This window comes from Pelmatolapia mariae, linkage group LG16_19 (assembly GCF_036321145.2).
Source record: "Pelmatolapia mariae isolate MD_Pm_ZW linkage group LG16_19, Pm_UMD_F_2, whole genome shotgun sequence".
Lineage (NCBI taxonomy): Eukaryota > Metazoa > Chordata > Actinopteri > Cichliformes > Cichlidae > Pelmatolapia > Pelmatolapia mariae.
In genome coordinates, this window is record NC_086241.1 from 3,681,626 (window position 1) to 3,707,996 (window position 26,371).

Consider the following 26,371-nt stretch of genomic DNA (forward strand, 5'->3'; position numbering starts at 1 on the left):
CCCACGTGTACGCTGAAGCTCACACAGGAGTATCTGGTAAGACTCCTGTGTAGGCAGTAATAATAAGAGGAATTTATGCCTCCACTGAATGAAAGCCAAGATCACCACTGGGGCTCGCCCCTTTGGTTTTTTCACATAATGCAGACTACTTCACTACACCTGCACTTTAAGGCCAGACATAAGTGACTAAGCAGCCTGTGAGACTTTTAGTTTAACAGCTCTAGTTGGTCCTTGTCTTATCGTAACACCTCTGAGGACTTTATTAGAAGGACCTTTAGTTATGATACGATTTAAGCATTAGAACAGATTCCTTTAAACGGACCCTGCAGAGTCAGGCAGTCAACTTCAGACTTGTGAATAAATGCATGAAACTCTACAATTCTCAAAAACCCAGTAAGTCTTAAAGCATCCACATTTTTTTTAGACTAAACTAATGAGTAATCTAGTCTAGGAGGTGAAGCAGTGCACGCTTGGAAAAAGTGTGTTTGTGAATGTGTGTGAGGAAGCATGTCTTACTGTCTAGTTTCTGCCGCAGCGGGTTAATTCCATATAGCGCGACGTAGGCTTCAGAGTGGACTGTTTGCAACTCCTCCAATGAGGCCTTCCTACCACGGATACACTGAAAACAGAGAGGAAAAAAAACGATACACAACTTCTGATTAGCTTTTCATGCTCGGCATTTAAACTGCCCGCAAAAACAGGATAAGAGAGCAGAGTTCTGCAGAAGTTTTATCATACTGTTAGCCCGAAGAAATAATATACAGGGCGTCCCAGTGTTGTCACTCAGTCAGTTTAATATTAGATCATATTCTAAACCTCAATGTGAGAGTTTTCAACTATAAGGACAAGCATTAAAAGAAGTGCATTAACACTGCCTCCTTCTGGCTACGACAACAACCTGCAATAAAGTGGTAAAACAACACTGTCAGGGGAAAATAACACAAACACTAATGTATGAAACAATTTCCCATGACACAACAACAAATGTGCTGGTTTTTTTCTGTTCTTTAAATTTGGGCAGCTGTGGTGGCTAGTTTGATTCCTGGCCTGCTCCATAAGTGTTCTTGGATGAGATACTGAACCCTGAATTGTCCCAGTGCACCTGACTATTTTAGAGGGTGTGTGTGCGATAGACAAGCGCATTATGAATGTGATCCCTCACAAACATATGAGCGAGCCTAGTGTAAAGCGTTTAGCGTGGTCAATCAAACCAGGAGATGACTGTATAAACATCAGTGAAGTTAACATTTGCTTTCCCAACATTTCCAAAGACTGACAACGATTCTTATTGTTTGCCTCTGAAAGCTAAATAGTCATGTACATTTTCAAATTGTCCTTCAATAATAACACAAGTCTAACTTTGTCTTTACCTCACAGTGCGCCCTGAGGCCTGTTTCCTGCAGTCGGGACCAGATGCTCTGAATACGGCCAGCGTGCTCTGGATGACTCGTTGTGCTACCACATATGCACTGGTGCTTCTGCATCAAAGACTCATACACAAGACCTGGAAAATTCACACACCACCACGCACAAACATATGGGTGATTATGCATCACTGACAACAAGGATAGAAACAGCTGTCACGATGACATTTTTACGGTCACACCATAAGACGTGGTGTGATTATCATCTATTGCACCTGCTTCTTCTAAAGCAACAGGTTATCATTGTGCAATAAGCAAAAACCCTGTTTAGGATGTTTAAACACTGCACACAGCTACTCACTCTCTGCATTGTGTTTGATTACTGTGGTGCTCATGACAATAAAAAGCATAACTGCTGTGTGTGTGTGTGTGTGTGTGTGCGTGCAAAGAAATAATTATGTAACTCAGCAGACCTGTAGTGAACCGAGGTTTGGCTGGCGGCTCCTGCACGACCATGGGGAAGGAGGAAGAGGCTGGCGATGACAGAGCTCTCGACAGAGGCCGGTGGCCAGCAAAATTGGCTGCTTCCATCGAGGCTTGGTAATTCCTCAACTGGTGGATCCGCTGCTGCTCTAATAGCAGAGCCTGCTGCTCACAAACACAGACAAACAATATTCAGCAGAAAGCTGGGCTGCAATATGTGTATCCCACCAGAAGATGGCACCAAATACCAACATCTTCCTACTTGCTATAGCGTCCAGTTTAATCAGCGTCCATAAAGAGATTCTGTTGCAAAGAACTAAACTACATTTGGTTGTTGAAGCAACATTTTCTAGCCACATAGTGCCAAACATGAGTGTTTCACATTAAGGCGTCATAATTATTTTAAACTGCTTACAGAAAAGAAAAGTTATTATGTAACTATTTGGAGCATTTAATTGTTTTTGCTTTTATTTCACATATCTATTAAAATGATCTGTAAGCACCTGAGTGGAATATTTCAGTGCTCGCTAAGTAGTCGTGTTTTCCTGCTCTGATGGGTGTGTCTGTCTACACTATGGGCGCCATGGCGACAGTGAGAGGAGTGTCTGATTGAATTTGGCTGAGCGGACAGCAGGGATGGGCTGGACATATTGAGGACATGGTGTCTCAATTGTGTATTAATGTGGCCAAAGAGAGACTGCGCTGTATAAATTCACGTGTAACAGAGAGATTTGTTGCTGCTAACAGCTTTTATATAAAATACTTGCACGTGTATGCCCGCATGAAGTTGTGCTATGGACTAATTTCGAGGATATTTATACACATATTATACTGGAAGCGGGTTGGGTAGTCAGTCCAGTCGGGAGGAAAGGCAGATCAAACAAATGTGGAGTGTAATGTTTCAGTCACAAGAAGCTCCATCTGTCACTGCTATCAGTGTGTTGTTCAGCCCAGCTACAACACCACTTACTGATTACTGTAGTACAAAAAGAATCCTCCATACTGTGTAATCGCTGCCAGTTTGAATCATCATGCATATATATGAAGACATTATGTCAAACATATGAATCTGACACTGCTTTTAGACTCATGCAAAAGAAGAAAGTTTCTCCCTTTTTATAATTGACAGATTAAACTTGTGGAATTTTAATTTTAATTTCATGCCCAGTCCATCTTTTCCACTCCAACTGGTCCCCGCCATTTGTGCTTACCTGTCTGAACAGGAAGTCCTGCTCAGCCTGCCTCTCTCTTTGCTCCTTCTCTTCCTGCTCCTGGGGATCTGGAGGCTCCTGCTTGATGACCACCCCACGTAGCAACCCCGTCTCTTGCCCAGAGGTAGGACAGGAGGACGATGATGACGAGGAGAGCACCTGGTGCTCCCTAAGCTCCTCCTCCGTCTCTTCTGGGTGACTCTGGTGTTGCCTGCCTGGTCCTGAGGCACCCGGGCCTGCAGCTGAGGCCTGATCGCCGGGCTTGGACATTATCTAGAGGGCAAAAAGACCCGGCCAGGTCAAACTTTTGACGCAGTGGTTTGACCGTGTTATGCATGTTTTTAGAGGAAAAACTGGAACACTTTGGAGATAAAAAAAAAAAATTCACATAACATTAGGACAAGATTAGGGAGTCAACTGATGATGTTAGGAGCCAGTAACAGAAAGACGTTCCAGAGAACAGAAAGAAGACAGAAACGAGAAAGAGCAAAAAGATAAGTAGAGTTTCAAAAGCATGAAGGGAGGAAAGCACTAAGGAAACATCAGGGACAACATGCCCCAATTTAAAACTACACACTGGATGTTTTTCATTCCAAAAATAACTGACTAATCAGTTCGCGTACAAAGATAACGAAAACGACCTTAGAGAAACCCACCAAAAGCTAACATTAGCCGGGGCTTTTGACTTTTTGCACACACAGAAAATAAACCACATCTGTACTCTGGACTCTGATAGGCTAGTTATTTGTTTTCAAACTAATGATATAATCTTCTGAGACTATGGATGAATTTTACTGCTAAGTTCGTCGTGTCTGAACCTGTAAGAGAAAAGAAAAAGCGAGGAAAGGACATGTGGGAGAAAGAGAGTGGAAGCACCGCAGAGGGGGGATTGTAATAATCTTGTTTTGGCAGCTGCCCTCATCCCTGTCGTCACAGACCTCAACCTTGATGTGCAGGTCATGATTGGACAGGACCACTGTTTGTGCTTGGAACATACACACACACACACACACACACGGCTGGCATATTGCCCAGGGAACAGTCCATTGACGTCAGAGAGAGCAGGCTCTTGCCTCATCCCAGTCCCTCTTCTCCAAACAAACTCAAAACACTCCTGCCACACTGACTCTCTTCCTTTCTCTCTCGATTTGCTCTCTTTCCCTCTGTCTAACCCTTCTTCTTTTACAGAGGAAATAGTGGCTGGGATGTGAACCATAAGGGGGACAGACACTAAATAACCCTGTTAAATCAGCTGGAAGAGGGAGAGGAGAGACGGGGTGGTGGAAACACTTGATACACTCCGACTCTGTGCGTTTATTTCTCTCCCCTAAGCACACCGCTGTACCGCCATAGCTGTCGGGGGTAATTAATGGCACACAACAAGCTCAGCTTGGAACCATTTCAAGATTCTTTCATTCATTTCTTTCTTTCTGCTGCAGAAAAAAAGCCAAAAGTTTTCAGGAAGACCCCCTTTTCCTGCTGACTTGACTGATAGATGCAAATAAGGAAGGGAAGGAAGACTACAGATGAGTCAAGTGGTGGATATCCAAGGGTGAAAAGGGTAAATGAAATAACTCCTGCCAACAGGATATTTCTACATAATAGTTAGCACCACTTTTAAGAGTCAAATGGTAGGCGTTACATGCATCACTGGAAACATATTCGGCCCACGCTGCTAACTTTAGTCGCGTATTTTCCCACGTCAAACAGAAATATAGCAGATATTAAAACCAGCTCGCAGCAATCAATATTTCTTGGGGATAATGTTAAATTCCTCATTAAGTCTGATCTTTATGAGGCAAAAACAAAACAAAGGCAATGAGTAACTAGGGAGTCCGCTGGGGATACTTCTCCAATGACTTCCATGGTGCAATGATATTAGGCAACATTAAAAAGCAGGAAATGAATAGACACCTAAAATAGCACTGTCATAATCCTGCTTTGCGGTTAATGCAGGAGCTATAATTACAGTCACAAATATCAGGATAACAAGTCACACACACAGCAGTCAGACATGGACGGCAGGAGAACAACTACACCATTCAGTAGCTCGAGGTTTTATTCATTAATCTACTTCTGTGCATGACTTTGGTAAAATAATACACAGCACTATAGTAACACTCAGAGATCATCACATGCCAAAGCATTTTCTTGTTGTGGTCTAAAGTTTAGTCTAGCTCTTCAGGTGTTCCCTTGTGATATTTTGAGTAATAGACTCAGGTTACATTTCTTGCTGAAAAAGGGCAGCTAGTTAAAGTTAAAGGTGCCGTTAAAGCTTTTTAAAGTTACGCAGAATGGCTCCAGTTAACTAAACAACCACCATCCTTTTTCTGTCCTGCGTCTTTAAACAACTTCATCCAGTCACTGAACTCCTGCCTCTTCTGAAAACCTCATTGGACGCCCTTTATTTAATCCTGTGTGATCATTCCAGGTTATCCACTGCTATATGAAGAGGAAATCATCAGGTAAGGGATTGCTTGAAAGTCTATCCGAGGCCCGTCATGGACACCACACACACAAATACACAATTGTCATCCCTTCAAGCCACACAGGAGAAAATAGGCTGCAAGTAACCACGCCAACCCAGGGAAATAAAGTAAACTGTACAAAGACCTCAACCTTCCAGCAGCTTTAAATCCAGTATCTGTTTCCCATGAGGCAAGTCGGGAAACCAGTAAGCTACAATTAGACCCTAATAATAATAAAAATGAACTGACTTAATTGGAAGACTTATGTAGCAGAACTTAATGTAACGCAAAATTACACAGAACATTATAGCTCATTATAACTGCCGACAAATAACCTAATGGGATTTACAGAAATTGCTACAAGCTTTTATGACTTTACACTTGTTCATTTTTATGCATATATGTTGTTCTGGGTGTACCGCAAACTTTGGCTGCTGATTGTTAGTGATTAGTGGGCAGCTCCTCACCTCATCCTCTGTGCAACTCAAACCATTTTAGTTCCAGTCTCTCTCAGCGCCTCCTTCTAATATGCATGCTTTGTCTGTCTCTTCCTCTTACTAGTGTATAAATCTTTATGTGGGAAAAAACTCTTTCTGCAGATACACGTTCAAGCCTGATCCCCAACCTGAAATATGAGAGGTGACATCCACAACAAGAAAGATTACAGGAGGATGTTTCTGGTAAGTATGACACTCACTGCTTGCTTTTTATGTGATAAAACTATTGATTTAGTATCTTAATCATATATACACAATGGGGGATTTTTTTTGTAAGTTTGCTCACTTACAAAGAAACAAACTGTCTTGTATTTTGTGGCAGTTTCAGTTTAATGGAGAGAGACAGAATAAAAGTCACTCAGCGATCCTCTGCAACCCAGCCAGAATTCTAGATCCCACAGACTAGGGGTTAGGGATACAACCAGTCAATTAAAGATACGCCAGAGCTCATCTTGTTATGTATATAAAGTACACCTGTTTATTCCAACCTCTCCACCATCGTGTCAAGACCAAAAGGTTGTCCAAAATTGTCGAATGGACAACAAAAGCATCAGTAAGAAGCTTGGTGAGAAGGTGAAACTGAAGAAAACTAAAATGACCAACAGTCACCCTCAGTCTGGAGCTCCATGCAAGAGCTTGCAAGAGGATGATCATGAGAAAAGGTGGTGAATAAGCCCAAAACTATTAAGACAGTTGGGCCCACAGTCACCAAGAACACCACCACTGGTAACGCACTTCAATGTAATGGACTGAAATCTTTCAGCAGCCACAAGGTCCCCCTGCTCAAGAAGGCACACACACAGGCTGGTCTTAAGTTTCCCCGTGAACATCTCAGTGACTCAGAAAAGGCCTGGGTGTCGGACGAAACCATGTTTACTGGGAGGAAAATGCTGAGTATGACCCACAGAACACCAACCCCACTGACAAGCAAAGAAACCTAAAGGATTTAAAGTTTCTGTGAAGAGGAGCAGACCAAAATCTCTCCTGAGGGGTGTGCAAACCTGGTGAGCAACTATAAGAAACATCTGTTTCTCTCCATTAAAATAAAACTACCATTAAAATTAGAGACTGTTAATTTCTTTGCACGAGAGCAAACGTACAAATTCAGCAGGGGGTCAAATAACTTTCCCCTATTGTGCATGGATATATATATTTTTTTGGGGATGCAATGCCTTGAGTAGATGAATGCACGTCCATGATGAGCTGACAAAGCCTCAGATTTTCGATCACATTGATTACTTTTACAAATATTTACCTGATTATTTGAACCTTTGGGCACATTTAATGCAGCCATGTGACACAGTATATGAAATTATGAACTTCAGCAACATAAATTATGACTGTATCATAGAGCAACTCCACACATAAGCTTGCACATACGCACACTCTTCAACAATGAAGCAGTGAGTCATATTTCCTGTGTGACCATATATGGAAGATGCTTCCTCTAGTGCACAGTTGCCAGGGTGACAGTGAGAAGCAGGGACACATGAACACAGAAAGAAAAAAAAACTAGCTAAAAGACTTGCTAATTGCAGGCTGAATCATCCAGCTCTTGGAGAAAAGAAAATAGGACTCACAAACATTAACCAAGTCAGTGTCATGTAGATAGACAAACACTCACACACACAGTATATGGACAGACATACAGCTGCCTGCAATACTGCAGCTGTTCAGAGTTACTTTTGATACTGCGCACAGACATGTGTTGCAATACCTTGTTGATGATGTGCTGCTGCTGCTGCTGTTGGAACAGTTGTTTGTGCTTCTCCAGGAATTGCTGGTGCTGCTGCTGGACCACCAGGTGCTGCAGGGCCTGGGCCTGTCCGCACTGCTGCTGGGGCAGAGGCGCCGACTGTGTTCTCCCCAGGGGACGGTGGCTGCGCATGAGCTTGGAGACGGAGGGCGATGGCAGCGGTAGGCCACCCAGTCCAACTACAGAAAACACAGAGCGGTTGCAGGAAATGATCGCAAGCATTTTTTTCAAAAGCTGTGTCTTATTTCTGTAGCTCTACTCATCATTCACACATATTTTAGGTGATAATTTTAGGTGATTTTATTTCATCTACTTAAAAGAGACTGGAGGCTTTACAACTGGAACCACAGGGGCCACTCTCATATGACGGATGGAAACCGTTACTCAGGAATACCGGCTGTACATTTTAGCTGCAATGCAGTGCAGGTCCTGCTTTTTTCTAGCTGAAGTGATATTTTAAAATAACATAATGTCAGACAAGTTTGCCACGTTTGTCTCCACTTATAAATTTCAGTAGCTTGGTTCAAGCAGCCCCCGCAATGCTCTGTGTGTAAAAAGTATTGCAGAATGGAAAATAGATCATGCATTAAATGTACTGTAAGTGACAGAGTTTCACTCTTCAGGCTGAATCACATCTGAGCAATCAAAAGGCCAAACAAGGATTGATTTTGGCAAAATGTATCCTTTGACAGCTATTTAGGTCTTTATTAGTGTTTTTAATTCATCTCCACTCATAAACAATGAGCAGCAGAAGGAAGAGGAAGTCTTGGCCCTCATATATGCCAGCTTCATGGGAAGCTTTCCAAAAAAGATCGGACTTCATCTTTAGAAGCCAGAGTCAGCAGACAATAGCCAATGAGATCACAGATTGCATCAGTACAGAATGAACTGAGGTCATTGTCCAAATCCAGGACAAATAATGTCAAACAAAAATCGTATTTATTTTATTCCTTAAAAATCGTTGACGTTTTTTCTTCCAGTGATGCTCTCAAAACTATAAGCTGCCCAAATCATTAGAACCTTGAATTGTGTGTATGTAATCTTTCCAGTAATTATTTTGGCACACCTTGGAACATAATACTGTAATCGCTAAAGCTTAGAGAAGAAACAGCAAAATATTTGGGCTTTAGATTCTTTCGGTGGACCACACAGTATCAATAATTCAGACCTCACCCACTGTTTGAAAGAGAGAAAAAGAAAAATCCTGCAAATGTTGCAGTGAAAACTGACCCACTGGACTGTGGCTCGGATCCAGCAGTACCATGTGTTGGAGGAGGGGGTTGTGACCTGCCGTGCCCCCTCCGGGGCCCTCCCTGTCCAGTGCTGAAGATGCCAAGTAGGAGGGCAGGTGGGAGGGCAGGAAAGGAGGGGTCAGTGGAATGCCCTGCTGTAATGCAGGCAAAGCCAGATGACTCTCGCCATCTTGGTGTCCCGATACCACCTACAAAGAGATTGAGACACAGGCAGGGAGAGGGAGAGAGAGACGTTAAGGTGGGGAAAGAAGGAAAGAATGAAGGCAATGACAAGACTGACAAGTTCAAATCCAGTTACAGACTCTGTAATATCCATTGTATTTCTAAGGAAACTAACCAATGAACCTTCTCCACAGTGATGAGAATAATTACAGTACAACTAATGAATGATTCGCTATAACTAATGTTATATCTAACAGTTTGATTCTGTGGTATTTTCATTTAAATGGACTCACAGTGCTAGCAGGTCCTGTGGCTGGCAGGCCCAGGGTGATGTTGGGCAGAGAAGGAGAGGTGTAGAGAGAGAGATGGCTAACTGACCCTTCCCGTGTTGCCAGCCTCTGGAGCAGGGAGGTCTGCAGACACATTCACATTGACATAAATACAGTGCAGATCCAAAAGTCTTGCTGTGTACAGTGCAAGACTTTTCCATCTCTCTCACACATACAAATGCATACACAGCCATGGGCACACAGTCATGGATATGATAAATTATTTAAATCTATTTACCACAATATGTAACCACAGCTATGGCATGAATAATCCAAATATAACATTAACCTAAAATCAAAACTTAATCCTAAAATTAAAAATGACTTGCTTTATGAAGACTTAAATAATGACACTGATTAAACAGATGCGGGTCTCTCTGCAGGTGAAGAATGAAGCCAAAGCTTAACAGCCAAAAACTGCAGTTCCTCAAACTGCCACTTGAGGCTGGCATCAAATGCATGTGAGTCCACAGAGAATAACAGAATAGCAGAAATAAACATGTTTACATCCTGGCACCAACTCTTTTGGTCTTCCTACTTACTTTCCCCATTATGTCAACTGTATGGAGCTTTTTATACCTCACCTAACACCACAGGGTCAGGCTGTGGTCCAGGCTCTTTTACACAGAGTTTGGTCATGAAAGGGTTACAGACCCAAAGAGACAGAAGCAACAAGGTTAACTTCAGAGTATACCTAGCCTAGCGGGCTGAAGGCCACTGACGTATACCTGATGATTTTGGAGCTGAAGAGCCCATGCAAGACTTTTGAAAGTACCCCTCGTGTCTCTTTGGATGTAAAACATGTTTTTTATCCACTTGTTCGGCTCGTTATAAAATGTGAGATAACTTAAAAATTGCAGAATGAATAAAAATATGTTGATGGGATTCCAGGAATCACATTCAGAGACTCCAACTGTCTCAACATGTGCAGAGTTCACCATTTTTGCACCTGAGAAAGTTTGTGATGTGGGTTATTTGTCCTTGAATTATCTGTGTAGCCTGTATGACTCACACATTATGACTGTATTATCTAGGACTGATTCCTGGAGTACTATAAATAAAACAGTTTTGTGTGATTACTCTATGAATTTAGCTCTCTGTCTCATTGCTGTTATTTATTGAAACAGTGGTGAGACCCTTTTCTAAGAAAGCTGGTTGTCTCTCTGGGCCTTGAACACTTATGTCCTCTGACGCAGACTCTATCGCCCAGTTAAATGTTCTTAGAGTCATGTGGAAATAAAGGTGTGGCTGTTTGAAGCGACAGGTTTCTCTGAAGAGTGAAAATCTAGTATCATGTTCTTTTGTTGTCACTAATAAGCAGCTATCTGTGCATCTGTATAGTTTACTATTACAAACTGCTAACCACTTTTGGTAGCAGAGGTTGATGTCATGGTGGCCAAGTCCATCTTTCATATACAGTGTATGGATATAATATACTCACAGGCTGATGCCTCTATTAAAATAAATTAACACTGCAAATCCTGGTGTCCTGCTTCACAAACACACATGTGCATACGCTATAATTAGAGATGCCATGATGTTTACCTCTCCTGGACTGCTGCAGATTGTGACCCCATTCTCAGTGGGGATGTTACTGGAGCCATTGTTGGGGGAACTGGGACCTGAGCCTGGTGCACTGTTACATGCAGACTCTAGAGTACATACAATGAATAAAAAAAATTGAATGAACTTTCTGCACTGAAATGCATCAAACTGGGTTACTATTTGTGATAGCACCTTAAAACAACAGCGACAGGAGTCCTTACCAGTAACGTCTAGGGGACGCTTCTTGGCAGTAGCAAGGGGTCCATCTTTCCTACGGAGCAGAGGGCTGCTGCGACGCTCCGTCACCTTCTGTTTTAGCCGAGAACGAAGCTTTAGGTTGGGCTCAGAGGCTGAAAAGACACAAATGTCCATACATTTCAATCCAGTTTAAACGATTTAGTGCCACGTCACTACAACTGTCACCTCAAGGCATTTCATATTGTAATGTAAAGACGCTAAAGTGTTACATCCTAAAGTAAATCAGACTTTCTTTGACTTAAACTCGTGTCTGTTTGTAATGTCTATAACTGAAATAGCTGAGCTGTGACAGGGATAAAGGCCTTTAATTTCCAACTAAAGCACCATTTCTAAAAATAAAATGTGTTACAGCTCAAGCTCGCCCCATAAATGACTTACACGTTACACAGTTTCTCTAACCTGGCAGTCTGGCCCTCAGATTTGTGGGTCACACGAGTGGGAGCTCATTTGTTGGCGTGTAGCGGTGCTAATGAGCTTGTCCCTATAGACCACACTGTATGAACTGGCTGACATATTTGGGAGCTGAGGTTTGCCATCATCATGTGACAGCGGGAAGCGGTGCAACACCAGGGGAAGCAGCCAAATGGTAGTTTCCTTGACCCCACGCTTAATGATGCTGCCTTCACACTCTGCTAATGAACACTGCTTGTTTCCAGACACTTCCAATTTAATACAAATACGAAAAATGAAAAGAAAACTGCCAGTGTTTTCAATTAGGTTACTACGCAAATGCTGTGTGTGGCTCTGTCTGTAAACCGATGCTCCTGTTCTGGAATGGTGGTGTGGGAAGGTGCTACATGAGGTGCAGAGGCTTGTCAGAGGCAGGCGTACGGTATATCCGGGATTCCTGTCATGTCAGGATCAGCGCCTGACATTTTCTGCGCAGTACTGCTTTGGTGTCTCTGTTGTAGGCAGTTTACCAAACACAGGCAGTTTTATTCTCTCCTCCACTGGCTTCCTTCCGTTCAATTAGGTAAAGCAGGACCGTTGACCACCAGTTGACCCTATGCTCGTCCCCTGACCTAGTATCAAACAGACCATGCCTCATTCATTAGCCTCAGAGAAGGAGGCGGGGCTTTTTGGTACAGCCAAGTGGAAGTGATTGATTCTTTGTGTAATGTGGAGATTTATTCTGCAGCAGAAGAATTATTCTGGGTCATTACAAACCCTCTGGCCCCTAGAATGCTAATCAAAGTAGGATAATGCACCAAGTTTTAATGTACTTCAAAGAGGTGCTAGCTTTCATTATACCTTCTGGTCAGCGGGGACGAGATAAACTATCATGAATCTATAATGTCTAAGTACTTTTTCAAATGCACTCTCAATTTTAAGGGGAACAGTGCTGCAGAACTTATGAAAGTCAATTATTTAAAAAAGACCTCCTTCTTAGTGGAGGGCACTCTTCCAAAGTCTTTGTTAAGAGGGACGGGGAGAGTGAGGATAAAATGCTATGCATTAGTTTAACAGGAGGAGACCCTGGGAGAGTGAAGCCTGTGAGAAAAGGAGCGCAGTGCATTAAAGTTTTATATTAGACTATGGCATGCTGAACTGTAACAGCCTGACCATTCTTTCAGTGCTGTCACGATAATGATAACTGACAAAAAAACGATAATAACTGCACGTCAGATTTTCTCTGCTTTAATAATCTCTGATTTAATCAACAAAACAGAACAAAAGTTGGCCTTTGTGTAGTTCTCAGCTATTAAAAAAGGCAATCAATATCAGTGTTATCTTTGTATGAATGCCAGCATTCACTGATGAAGTTTGTAGCTGTCATAAAAGAAAGCATTCAACATAACTGGTTTACCTGACTGACTCTGTCTGGTTTAAACATGATTCAATTATTCGTTTAAATACTGGCAAGAGTAAAATAACCGCTGTGCTGAGAATCTATGAGAAACTGAGCTGATCTACCTCCATCAAAAGTAGTTAAATGCACAAAGTGCCTCTCAGAGTTTCAGGTCTACCTGTGGACTGAGTCACATGCCCCTGCTTGTTTATGTGTACTGATACATTAGTAATAACTAAGAAAAAGCTAAATAGTCATCAGATGCTAGCCGATGTTCCTGAGCCACTCTGTTACTCTCAAACTGGAGCGTTTACCTCCCTGCAAGTTTGCTCAAACACAATTGGTCAGTAGGATTTGAACTATAATCAGACTACAAATAAGACCACAACGTTTCTGCAATCAAAAATCACTCTGGTCTGTAGACTGTGTACATGAGCAGCCAGGCGATAGAAACTGAGAAGAAAGAACCACAAAGGTAGTTACAGCAGACACTAGAGAGATGCATGCAAGGTTGGGGTTTTTTTGTGTGTGAGAGTTATTACGATATGGAGTGCTAAAGGGAGCGGCTAGAGTGCGACCGCTACCGAAGGACAAGCTGGAGATTAGAAGGACGTTAAAGAGACGAGGAAGGAGGGTGAAGCAGGGTGTATGTCTTTGCTGGGCACCATTCACAATGGGAGTGTTCACCTCAGGACACAGTGACTTTGAAGGGTGTTAATGCCGACTGGGCAGAAGCACACCAGTGTGCACACGTGCGAACACACTCGCTGCAGAGGGCCCAGACTGGGTTTTTTTCTGCTGATGATAGCGTTTTATTGCAGCCTTTTGTGCCTCCTTCACCTCCATCCATGCCCTTCTTTCTCTGGCTTAGTCTAAGAGCCCATTTCTCTCTTTTCTCTGGAATTATTTCCTCTCCTGCTCCTCATTGTTGACTCTTCATGGACACACTGCTTGTTACAGCTCTACTTGTTAGAGTACTGCCCAGATTTTGTTTTTCTTTTTTTTCAGATTTAGATCATCTCCCACCAGAGCAGGACATTAGGTAGCATAACTGTGTGGCCTTGTAGCTGTGATAATAGATGGGACACAGACTTGTATAACCTATATAACCCATACTTTTAAAATCAACAGTCCGAGCATGATAAATGTGATATGGCATAACATATTTGAATTTAAGGCACATTTTATATCTTTTATCACCCCCTCAAAACATCCAGATGAAATTCTAGAAACGTCCTACCTGGATGCTTGACCATGCATCAAGACACCCTGACGTCACGTGGCTATATGAATCGTGCTTATGATTTCCCATTCACGGAACAGGACAAAAACTCTGAAGGGAACTTTCTCTGATCCCTTACACTTCAAGTTATCCATTAAATCTCAGATTAAACATCTGCATATGTGGTATTTAATATTTTAATAGGGAGTTGACGGGGAAACCGGTTCTCAGATCTAAAACATATTGATCAGATGCTCATTTGTCTTGACAGAGAGGAGTCCCGGGCTAAAGGAGTCAAGCCGGGGGGAAACCGTGCTGCTGTGCCAAGGAAAGGGAGGGAGGGACGGAGGCTTATGGAAATCAATAGAGCAGTTTGCTGAAACTCATCAACAGAGCTTCCGAGAAACATCATATGCGGATCTACATTAGATAAATGGATTAGATGGACGCAGACACAAAGACATATAGACAAGCCTTTGTCTCATTTGCATGTGTTCAACAAAACATAAAAAGCAAATAAAGTCAATCAACTTGATTAAGCGGTTCACTAAAGCCATTTTATGGCATGAAAAGACAGCATTGTGATTAAAAACCATAATTCAAGAAAAGATTTCTTGCGGGCACATTAAATAAATATGAACATAAGACACCAAAGAGCTCGCCAACAGTTTCCTTTTGATTATAAACAGTGAGGTTTTCTCGGGGGACACACAACTGTTAAAACCAGCGACAGCCGAGCCGTATACGAGAAGGGAGGCTGGAAGAATGGAGTCATTTTTACAATTCAGCTATTTTACCGCCATTTGTAACATACCAGAGCGACCCATAAGAGCATAGCGCAACCAATTCACATTCCAGCAAAATCACAAACAGTCAGTCTTTTGCTTGATTTGCCTTTTGTTTAGTTTAATATGTAGAAGTGCTAAGTGTCCATCCTGGGGTTAGATAGAAACAATAAAGAACGCAGTTAAACTTGGCAGGCTCAAAGCTAGGATGTTACCTTCCTGACTACAGTCACCAGAGACATGCAGCTCATAAAGGAGTGTCAAAATGTAAAGCTGAGCAGGATAAAAGAAGGAAAAAGGAAAGTTCTGAATTGCAAGCGGATATCCTGCATGCTTCGGCATTAGTGCAAAGTGTGTTATGGGAATGTCAGTGTGTGATCTCATATGAAAGAGACAGGGAGAAATGGGGTCAGCATGACAAGTCTGCCTCTGTCGTGAAGGCCTTGCAGACTTCCTGCCATAGCATTCAAAGTGGCCTTCTGTGTTCTAAGAGTCATTACCACAAAGCCCTTCATACTTGGACAATGAGCCCCTTTTGGAATATGCTGTGTGCCTGAACTTGCTAGTCAAAAAATAATTTTTAATGCACATTCAGTGAACATAATAGGGCAAAAACGTCATGTGTGACAGCTCCAGCGTCAGCAGAGCGTACTGCGGTGACTGCTTTCACTCACTTCCTCCGAACACAGTTCATATATTCACTTCAGCCAGTCTAATCTGATCTAGGCCTGCTCACTACTGACACAACAGTTCCTCAATAGCCGTATCTGTATGTCTATACGCAATCGAGTTTTCCATCTCTTGCTCTGGTTATATCGCGCAAGCAGAAATACCTTAAAATCCAAAACACTTATCTTAAAGAGGTCTTTGCACGCGCGCTCTGATATATAATTAACTCCTCATTAAGCTTTGTGTCAGTGCTCAGTGGGAACAATTTTTAAGTTGTGGATATTTCTCAGGGGAAAATTCCTGAATTACATAAAGTGTCCCTGAAAGTTGAAACTCGCAGTGTGAGTTTGTGTGCCAGGAAAAATCATTCCTGCCTCCAATGCGCAGCAGGTGGGCAAGAGTGCAGAGTACACAGAGTTTGGCCTCCAGCTGTGAAAGCAGCCAGTGATACGGCCAAAGCAGCTGCTGACGCTAAGTGAATAATCACAGCTTGGCTGTGCTTAATATGGACAGATGGACAGAATCTGATGCAACCAAAAGGCAGTAAGTTTGTTTTACATTTCCTCCAGTGCTGTTTTTTTGACCGGAGCGATCCATGGTGTCTGTGAAGACGTGTGACTGAATGACTGAGTTAAAGCTGACCGTAAACAAAAATGTTTCCACTCACATTTACTGTAAGACCTTGAAACCAAGACAAATGTTTTTTCAGAACCATTTCAGATCTCTTATCTTTGAGTTTGTGCTGGTTGCCTGACAACTTGCCCATTGTTGTCATTTCTACTTTGGCTTTTCATAAAAAAAAAAAAAAAACCCAAAACAGCAAATTCTAGTGTGTGTCTAGACAGACTCCACCTCCAGTCCTCACGCAAAGCTAAGCTAACGGACCACTAAGCAAACAGAGGGCTCCATTATCTTCAATCTTCCGTGTTATATTTTTAAACAACAATTTTAAGAGCTCCCGTAATTTTTCATGTGGTTGATAACCAGTAAGACAAAACTTTCACGTTGCTAAATGAGGAAAAAGGAAGATCAGTGCAGCACTGTGGAAGTGTGGGGAATGTCAACAATCAACACAACTTCAGCAAAGCCTTCTGTACCGGTTTTGCGGAGAGGGAAGTCATCTTTTGAGTCGTATGTGCCCAGCATGGGATGGTTGTATGCTGACAGTGCTGTTTGTGGAGGTGAGCTCTGGTCCAAAGAGCTATGCTGAGTTTTTCTGCAAAAAAAAAACACAAAAAAGACGATTAAAAAACCCAAAACAGTATCAGTATAACGTGCTACATGAATGTGGAAACTCTGCTCCACCGGCTTTGTACACACGACACATTCCCAGCTCAATCTATTACTATACGTGACTTTTGATACTCGCACACCCACACACAAGGGAAGTTAAAAGACAGCTTGTGTCTTCTCTCCAAAGTCAGCTAGACACGTCAGAGCGTGGACAATGACGTGGGTGGGTGGAAGGAAGAAAGAGGTAAAGCTAGAGGGACAAAGCCTGAAAGCTGAAAACCTTTTTTTCCATTTTTCATTTTAGGAAAGTAAATGGGCTGAAAATGCACAGAGACAGAGGTGAAACAGAGAGGGAATACACGCATGAGAGAGGTGAGGAGAATGCCAACAGGTCAAACAAACAGAGAGAACCCTAAAGAAAGGGGAAACTGTGATAAGCGTGATATATAGCGACTGGCAGCACAGTCCTCCTGATTATTCCATCATCTCCTGCCTTGGCAGAAATGTTTGACTGCTTAAAGCCTCTTCAAATATTTAAAGCACAGGAGAGGTGCCATTGTCTTTTCTCTCTGCCCACTTCAAACATGCACACACACCTCAAAGAGAGCTAGCTGTCAATCACTGACAACAAACACTGACAGAAAAAAAAAAGCCTCATCGCTTCAACGTTTTCTCTGCAGCTCGACTCAGAGAGGCTAATGCTGATGTTGGAAACTTGATGTGAACACAAAAGCACATCAATGACAGACGCCTACACAACAGGAGTTCATAACACCACGGGGTTCGCCATGTTTGCAAAGCCAGGATGATGAGAGACTTTCATGTTGCTCATCACTGGCTTTTATGTTTGATATTTTTCCTAGTGTGGATTCTTTTTTTGCTTAGATTAAAAAAAGAAAGCAGCAACCAAACACTCGTAAATGCATGAGAAATATCACATGCTGATGTTTCATAGCTCTGAATATTAAGGTTATTGAAATACTGATGTGAAAATTTTTTAAAAGAACTCAACATAAAGGATTTAAAACAAAGTCTTTTCACTTCAATCAATCTACAAAGTCTATATTAAACCACCTGATGTATGAAAGACCAGTCTGGTGGTGGCAGCGAGAGCTGTTAATGACATGTTAATCCAAAACGTCGCATCCTGATTTCTATCAGAAGTAGAAAAGTGTACCACGGTATAACAGAGCCATCACTGTAGGGCTCAGCAGTTTGGGATTGTCATTTAATTCCTGACCCGTGTGAAGAAATTGCTTTAAAATTCTTTCATCTTTAAAATGTTTGACTTTAGAAGGAAGAAGGAGGAGGACATCAAAACTCCACACAGACGGGCCGTGGTAACCCCGGCACCACGTTCACAACAGTACAGTCACACTAAGGAAAACAGTGGTTGGAGATTGTGGCATAACCACAACTTTTGCAACCTCCGTGTGCAATGAACTTGAAATGGTTGGTTTGAAGGTGGGGGAAGTCTGTGACTGCTCGCGGGCAGCCACCATCTTCAAACCGACTTTGTGTCAAGACAGCAACAAAACAGCAATAAGATGGAATTTAGTCTGCTATCAGTTTTCCACCGAATTGGGTCAAGTTGGCAATTAATGCAATGCATTTGTGGTAAAATGGTTATTCACTGAGATGAACTGGCCAAAAAAAAAAAAAAAATGCAACACTCCGAAATTCACTTTCACTACTTACACTCCGAGTGCAGCCAAACATATATTCAGGAATTCCTCCACAAATTGTGACGTAGTTGCTGCAGAATATGTGCAAAAACACACATGACACTCACCCATACCAGTAGCGTGGGTCACTGGGCAGACAGTGGTTTAGGTTTCGCTGAGCCAGGGCTTTCTTTTTGTTCAGGACAAACTCCTGAAGTCGCATCTTTACCTCTGTACTGGCGACTGCACCTGCACAGCAACACAGAGACGGGCAGAAGAGTAAGCAAGCGTGAGAACATTTTTCAGCACAGCCACGTCCTTCCCACACAAAACACAAGGAACCTTTTGCCCTATGTGAGCTGCTGCCATATTATCCAATCTGTGACACTAGGAAGATTATAACTACATCCATCCATACTTTGACAGATAATGGCAATCTGAGTTCTACAATCAGAGTGCACAATCTTGCATTAGAGTGTCACTGAAATCCCACCGAGACCACTGCAGTGCTACGTAACCTGCCTCGAAGACGTGCATCACGAGTTTCACTCAGCTCCTGGTCTCTCCTCAATTACCAACCTCCTCTCACAGCAACAAACAAATTATCAAGGGAGAGAGACAGAGGCGGGTGAGAGGGAAGGAGAGATGAAGAGCGAGGGAAGCCGGGCTTAAAAAACTGGTTTCAGAAAGTAGAGAATAGAGTAGAGGTGTGTTTTCATTAGAATGTGACAGTAGGAGTGATAACATGCGATGTGTCGAGCCTCAGAGCAGAAGTGGTAAATTCACTGTGTGAAAATGACAACAGCTAATACATGTTCCCCAAATCATGGTGCAGCTGGAAGTGCTGACATCCCAATATGTCTGCTTTGCCACTGAAGCAAATTGGCTTTTATGAGACTGCCTTCGATGCAGTTTAGTGCAGTACTTAACAAAGCTTCCTCTGTTTGCAACCCAATGCTTTTTCCATAGACGTCAAACTGTAGGCTCACTCTGCTCAGCGCAGAATGATTGAGAAAAAGGGTATTACTGGGAAAAAATAATGGCTCTGAAAGTGGGGGTCCATACACTGTATATATCTCTATATATCTATATATATCTATATATATAGATATATATATATATATATATATATATATATATATCTAGTATTATATCAGTACGAATACAGTAATACGCGAGTCATTTCCTCCTCGTTAAACTGTGTTTACGGCCGTATCCAAAACCTCGTTTTGTTCATTTACAGACATGAAATTGCGCACAAATACACAGCAGCATGGATAAATGCATATTTCCTATATTACAAGAGTGATTCAAGTACAAGTACAAGTGGAGAAGCAATTTAGTAAAGTGCGACTCAGAAATGGCACAGAAAGGGCAAGTTTATACACAAAGTGCCATTCAACAAGGAAATTCAAAGTCAATTACGCAGTGAGTCTTTCATACGAGTACTATTTAGCAGTAACAATTAGAAACACAATTAGCTTGATGCTGCTAAAATAATAAGCAATTACATTTTATTTTAAAGGAGAGTTAGAATATTTTGAGTAGAGGAAAAAAATAGAGATGATCTTGCTCTGTCTGTCTCAGTTGTTACTGGTGAGTACAGAGATTAAATAACTGATGCAATGATGTCTAAAGAAATGATACCAGACCAGCATCGGACCAAGAAATATGTTTAAAGGGAATAAAAAAAGAGAGAGAACATTGCCTGGTTCAGTTTTATTGCTGTCATTTTATTTCGCAATCAGTCCGCCTGTAGAAAAACTGACGACATGTCTTTCTGCACGACGTCTCGCCCCTCTAACCCCGTCTTGGCTGTCTTATTATGATATTCCCTGCGGTGAATGTGTGAGGTCAGGCTGTTCTGACTGCTGTGCTGTAACTGCAGGTGCTGTGACAGAGGGGCTGCGAGGGCCAAGCTCCTCTGACACCTGCTGTGATAATATGACACAGTGTTTCTGCACAGGTACAGCAGATGTTGGCAGCGCACAGCAGAGCAAATATGCGCTCGGTCGAACACAACAGCTTCATGAAGACTTTGTTCATAACACCTTTGATCCCACTGCAGAGTAAATCCATGCACTGAATTGACTATTTTGGCCATACGTTACGTTCTTACAGTAACACTGTGCACATTTTTGATGAAGATCTCTTGGTCGTTTTCTTTAAAAATAATTATCTGTGGCAGTCGCTACTCACTCTCTTGTCCCCTCTCCTTGTTTTTGAGCTGTTGGAGTTTGTGTTCCCGCTGCTGCTTCTCCAGCTGCTCCTCGTGACGTTGTTGCTCCATCTTTCTGTGGTGCTCCAACAGCTCTTGTTGATGCTTGAGCGCCAGTAACTCCTGTTGGTGCTGAGAGAAGGACGAGGAGAGTATAGAAGAATCAGTATGAGCTGAAAGGACTTAGCCATGGTGATCTGCAGATAAATAAATAACATCACAGACAGCAAAAAAGACAGACACAGCCTTTGAGTCTGAAAAGCAAAGCTAATATAGAATTGCATTATTTTTAATGGCCACAAGGGGGCAACAGCTGTGGTTCCAGTCCTACAGAAGTCTATGGGGAAATGGTTCTCTGTAAACACTCTCCTGACGAATTTATGGGCTCAGTCACTCATTTGGGGTCATACTGAAAAAACACCCTTAATGCATTTTGTACATTTTTGTTATTTTATATTGGATTGTCCGGAATATGCTTGTTGGCAAGCAACGTGTAACGACCTGTGTGTTTTTAGCCAGTAAGGATGAGGGTTTCACGGTCACTCTGCTGTCACATCCAGGTTCAAAGCGGGTGGCATCGAGGTAGCTACGCCCGTTAGAGATGCAGTCAGGCCAAACTGACAGTCTTTGTTACCTTTTGGTTTTGTGGTCATGGCAACACAGTCAGGTTTTGGGTTTTTTTTTTAGCTGGGTGATTTGCTGAAAAACGTACCAGCACTAGATCAGATTACACCAGCATACACACTTAAATGCAATTTGTTTCTGTTTGCCCTTCACGAGGCATATTTCTGCTGAGTACAGCTCTACAGTATCCGAGGAAGATTTCCCGCCTCACCCCCATCCAGCTTTCACACACACACACACACACACACACACACACACACACACACACACACACACACACAGGCAGAAGGGAGGAGAGGAAATTTTCTCCTCTCCATCTTCATCGCAACACCTCACCTTGATATGTTCCTGCATCTGGGCTTCATGTTGTCGTGACAGCTGGTCATGTTGCCTCTGAAACTCTGCGATGAGTAGCTGCCTCTGGAGCTGCTGCTTGTGTTTAAGAGCCACCAGCTCCTGCTGCAGGTGCTGCTCCTGCTGGCCTGTGGGAGGTTTTGGAGACGCGATTACTCAGCGCATCTACATCTACGGGCTGGAATGCCGCAAGATAAGCGAGACTTACTAATGACTGGTCCACGGCCTGTCTCAGTAGACGTGGAGGTGGGTGGCGTGGGGTGGGGTGGAGGAACCAAGCCAAAGGAGGGCTGCTGCTGGTGGTGGTGAGCGTGGTCCACTACGCGCAGATCCATGGGAAGGATGGCTGTGGCGGTGGAGGGCAGCGCCGCTGTGCTCACGTCCACTGAAACAGCAGGGAGTCAGAAAGGGAACAGTGAGAAGGATATTCCATTATATGTTCACATTAAAATTGTAATTATTTAAAGATCATCTTAAATTCTTTTAATAGCAGCCAAAACACTGCGTCCTCTTTGATCCAAATGAGACAGACGGACACTTGTTACATCAGATGTCCAGACTCTCTGGCCGTGCCAGCTGCACTCATCATTACACTTCATAGTGCTCGCGGCTGCTTGTAACGTTAGCGCACTGAGAACTTAAGTCTGTTTTTATAGCTGTACACAGCAGATAAGAGCATTAGGGACACAGCGAAAACATAAAATGTGTCTGAGATTTTGAAAGCCGGAGATCATCAGAGCATCAGTGTAAGCGGCGGAGGGAGAAAATGTGTTTATGTAAATCCATACAAACATCAGAGAGCGAAAACACCGCCCATCCCACCCCAACATGAATTTCACAGCAAGGATTTGCTGACACGCGTGTGCGTGTCTGCGTTTCCGTTTGTTACCATGTGTGTGTGAGCAGAACTGCTTCTGTCACAGCCGTCACAACTTCAGACGTGACACTGTAAAGAAAAAGGTCGCAGGAATCGACTTTTTAAACCTCATGACAAGGTGTTAAAATATTAGCAGGCAGGAATAAACCGTAAAGACCCATCTGTTTTTGTTGCTTCCTTTATGATTTACTCAGTCTGCATCATTTAATCTGCTTTATATGAATAATCCAGCGAGGTCGCACAGGGCCCCATGATAAATGAAAGGTAATGCCCTGCTTCAACACCCCTGCTTGTCATGCAACAGCTCAGGGTACGAGTGCAATCAGATTAGTTCTCTACAAGCAAACAACACAGCAGCTTACACACAAAAAGTAGCACACCAGGGAAACGAGAAAAAAAAATGAAATTCTCTGCCTTGATCTTTGAATAAAACATGCTGTGATCAAACACCATTAGCACGCTACTCCATTCAATCCAAATAGTGCAGATTCAGTTTTTGAAATAAACCTTTTATCTATGCAGTGTTGCAAGTAAATTCTGACTTATACATCAAAACCTCATGTGCACCATCTGGTCTACTCGGATCAATATCTGCTGTGTGGAGAAGCAGCTTGCACCACGCCAAGCCCTCCGCCAGCGATCAATAACCTAAAAACAGCGCGAAGGCTCCCCAGCCTATCGTGGATGTTCTGGCATCCCTGGTGGCCAATGAGGTGGCGATGAAGTTGCAGTTACTTGCAGGAAAGGTCCAATGACATCTTTGGTACTGGGCAGGTTTTCAGTGCGGGGAGAAACTTGACACCACCCAATGGGACAGCATGGGAGAGAAGAAGGGTGTGGCTAGGCCAGACTTGCTGGTGCTTCGCTGGTGCACACGTGTGTTTGTGTGTTTGGTTGTATCACTGCTCTTGTAGGGACTTGCTAATAGGCTGGACATTAGAAGTTCTGTTAAATCCTTCAGTTGGAAAAGATGAAAAGGACTAGGCTTAGAATTAATTAGGCAAGGGTGGAGGTTTATTTAAAGACTTAAGAGTTTACCATCCAGCTGCGCCACTCTTGCTGCTCTTAAAAAAACATAACGCCAGGTGAATTTAGCAGCATTTACTGTGACGGGTGAGTCATCTGTGTCTACATGCAGGAGCCTCATTAGAGGACCACAGTGACTGCCATGTTGAGTCTAAAGAGTCGGTCCCAATCAACCATGTTATCCAAACAAAGCCAGCCGCACTGAACCATGTTCAAATTCAGCCCCCTTCCCGCCTCTCACGCAAACATTTACACAAACATGTCAGCTGTTTACACACATATTTAATAAGCAGTAAACATCAAGGTCAAACAAAACAAAACCTTTTGTTTGACCATCAGCGGTGACAAACATGCATGGAGCCGGACCTCAATTAATGCCTCTTCGACTGTAAATTTTCCCACATGAACTTAGGTGAGTGGCACAAATGTCCTGTAAACAGGCCTCTGGCACACGCTCTCAAACACACACACACCCATGATCCCTTCATAGCAAAGTACAAATTCAGCTATCCAAACTTTCATGCAACCCTATGGAATCCTTAGATGTTTATTACTAAACAATAAAACAACAAAGGCAGCTGTCTTGCATGACCTGAAATGAAATATGAAGTAACTCGTGTTTTCGCAGCACAGATTAGTAAACTAACACATGAAACTTATCAGACACACACATTTTGCCAACAAGCTGACACTTAATGCCACAATTCACAGACAAACACAGCAGAGCGAGTTTCTCAGCCAAAAACATGCGCCAAAGAACCAAAATAACTTTTAGCCAAAAACGGTGCTAAAATTGTGCCACAGCGGTCCCCCTCTCCCCACCTCAGAGCAGCTGGTCTTGAATATACCCGTGTCCCTGTAATGCATATTCCTTTATGCGGTTTGTGTTGTGCAAACAGTGTTTTAAAAGCACTGGGTTACCTCTGTGCGTCTACATGGGAAGCAATTTTAAAAGCCAAATGCCTTTGTATGTTTTATTATGTTAACATGGCCGGCCACTTACGGAGCTGTGATCAATGGTCAAGTGCAAGGCTAAAGCCAGGCAACAAAATAAACTAATTACAGCTACTTACCCTCAAACTGAGGGGCTACTAGTGCCGACGGCCAGGAAGAGACAGAGATGGAGAGAAATAGGGAGGCAGTGTAATAATCATTGCTTCGACCAGCTACTCCGAGGCTAACCACACTGGGCTGCCACATTAAAGCTGCACTGAGAGCTATTGCTGGCTACAGATTGTGTTGTTAGCTACACAAAGAGACGCAGGAAGATAAATAAGGATTATGTACCAACACAGTCTATATCCAAACCGCACACACTCGGAGAAGTCGTTCCAGTGCCCGGAGAGAATGGTTTTGCTCCTATGGTTTCATCCTCTTGGATAAATGCATCTCACATGAGAGAAGATGCACTTAAGACTGTAATGCTGTCAGGATTGTGTATCTTTAGGGGCTGAAACTATTTTCTTTAATTATCCAGACACAATTATGCTTTGGATCATTAAAAAGAGGGCTGTCAAAAGTTTGGAGCTCCAAGGAAACATATTTGCATCACTAACAGTTCACAGTCAAGCTGACACAGCTCTCAAGGATCGCAGTACTGTTACAGTTGCACCGTGACAAAAACACCAGCAGCTCTCCTAATAACAAACCTCAGAGGCATGTTTATAGTAAACAAAGCCTTGTCAATGGCGGCAGACAAACAGGGCGACATACAGCACCCGATAGGGGAGAAGCCACCTGTGAAGTAATTAGCCCAGCTTACACTGATCGCACTCTGTGAATATGGCATTGGCTTACGGGGAGGAGAGGTGCTTTCATAACAGCCGACTCACCCCGACAACAACGGACGTGATAATGCAAAGATTCTCGCTGCAGATATGGATGAGCAATTCAGAATGAATGCTAACAGATGCTTCCTGAAATAAACGAATAAAAATACTAGCGCTATTATTACGCACTGATTTCTATCTCGAGTATATGTGCACGTGTGAAGACTACTGCAGCAGTTCTTGCAACCTTGTTGCACAAAGCACTGCAAATTATACTAAAAAAAAAGTCTTTTTTCGAATAATTCACAAATGAAGTTGGCTCTAAATGTCCTTAAGCCGCAGGATGTCTCTTTAAAACTATAAAAGGCAAACGTAAGATAAACTCTGGTCGATCTCAAGACAGGAAATTGTGTTTACTTTGTAGAAATCGTTCAGGATCGAGAGAGTTCATGACTACGGGCACAGCCTGACCGAAAGCAACGAAACCCAACATAAACAAAACTCTTGAAATGCCAGGCTCTGCCTCCTCTTCTCTCTCTCTTATCTCCTCATTCATCACTGTGTCCCTCAATGCACCCCTCCCTCCTTCCGCTCATCATCACCCCCCCCCATCAGGCCAAGATTATGGATCACACAGAGTTATTTATAGACGAGGACTCCCAGAGGAGTTCCTCGCCCCACTGGGCTCCTGTGCACTCAGAAAATCCCATGTATGTTTACTCACAGCTTATGAGAAACTAAGAGTACAAACTCATTCACAGCTCCAACAGAATGAGCAAATGTCAACACAAGCATCGCAAATTTAGAATGAACAG

The 26,371-nt window shown here is 42.8% G+C and overlaps 1 protein-coding gene across 4 annotated transcripts in view; it reads right to left on the reverse strand.

The window, feature by feature from the left end:
- The window catches only part of hdac4 (histone deacetylase 4), a 117,852-nt gene that overhangs the window by 26,260 nt on the left and 65,221 nt on the right, over positions 1-26,371 (reverse strand). For all 4 annotated transcript variants that reach the window (XM_063497493.1, XM_063497490.1, XM_063497492.1 and 1 more), the window contains 14 exons: positions 22,093-22,269; positions 21,867-22,012; positions 20,888-21,038; positions 18,817-18,937; positions 16,889-17,007; positions 11,290-11,418; positions 11,069-11,175; positions 9,488-9,607; positions 9,010-9,220; positions 7,741-7,958; positions 3,059-3,331; positions 1,838-2,012; positions 1,371-1,504; positions 517-619 (listed from right to left, as the gene is read on the reverse strand). In XM_063497493.1, coding sequence (XP_063353563.1) covers positions 517-619; positions 1,371-1,504; positions 1,838-2,012; positions 3,059-3,331; positions 7,741-7,958; positions 9,010-9,220; positions 9,488-9,607; positions 11,069-11,175; positions 11,290-11,418; positions 16,889-17,007; positions 18,817-18,937; positions 20,888-21,038; positions 21,867-22,012; positions 22,093-22,269 — 2,184 coding nt within the window. The remainder of the gene's footprint in view (positions 1-516; positions 620-1,370; positions 1,505-1,837; positions 2,013-3,058; positions 3,332-7,740; positions 7,959-9,009; positions 9,221-9,487; positions 9,608-11,068; positions 11,176-11,289; positions 11,419-16,888; positions 17,008-18,816; positions 18,938-20,887; positions 21,039-21,866; positions 22,013-22,092; positions 22,270-26,371) is intronic.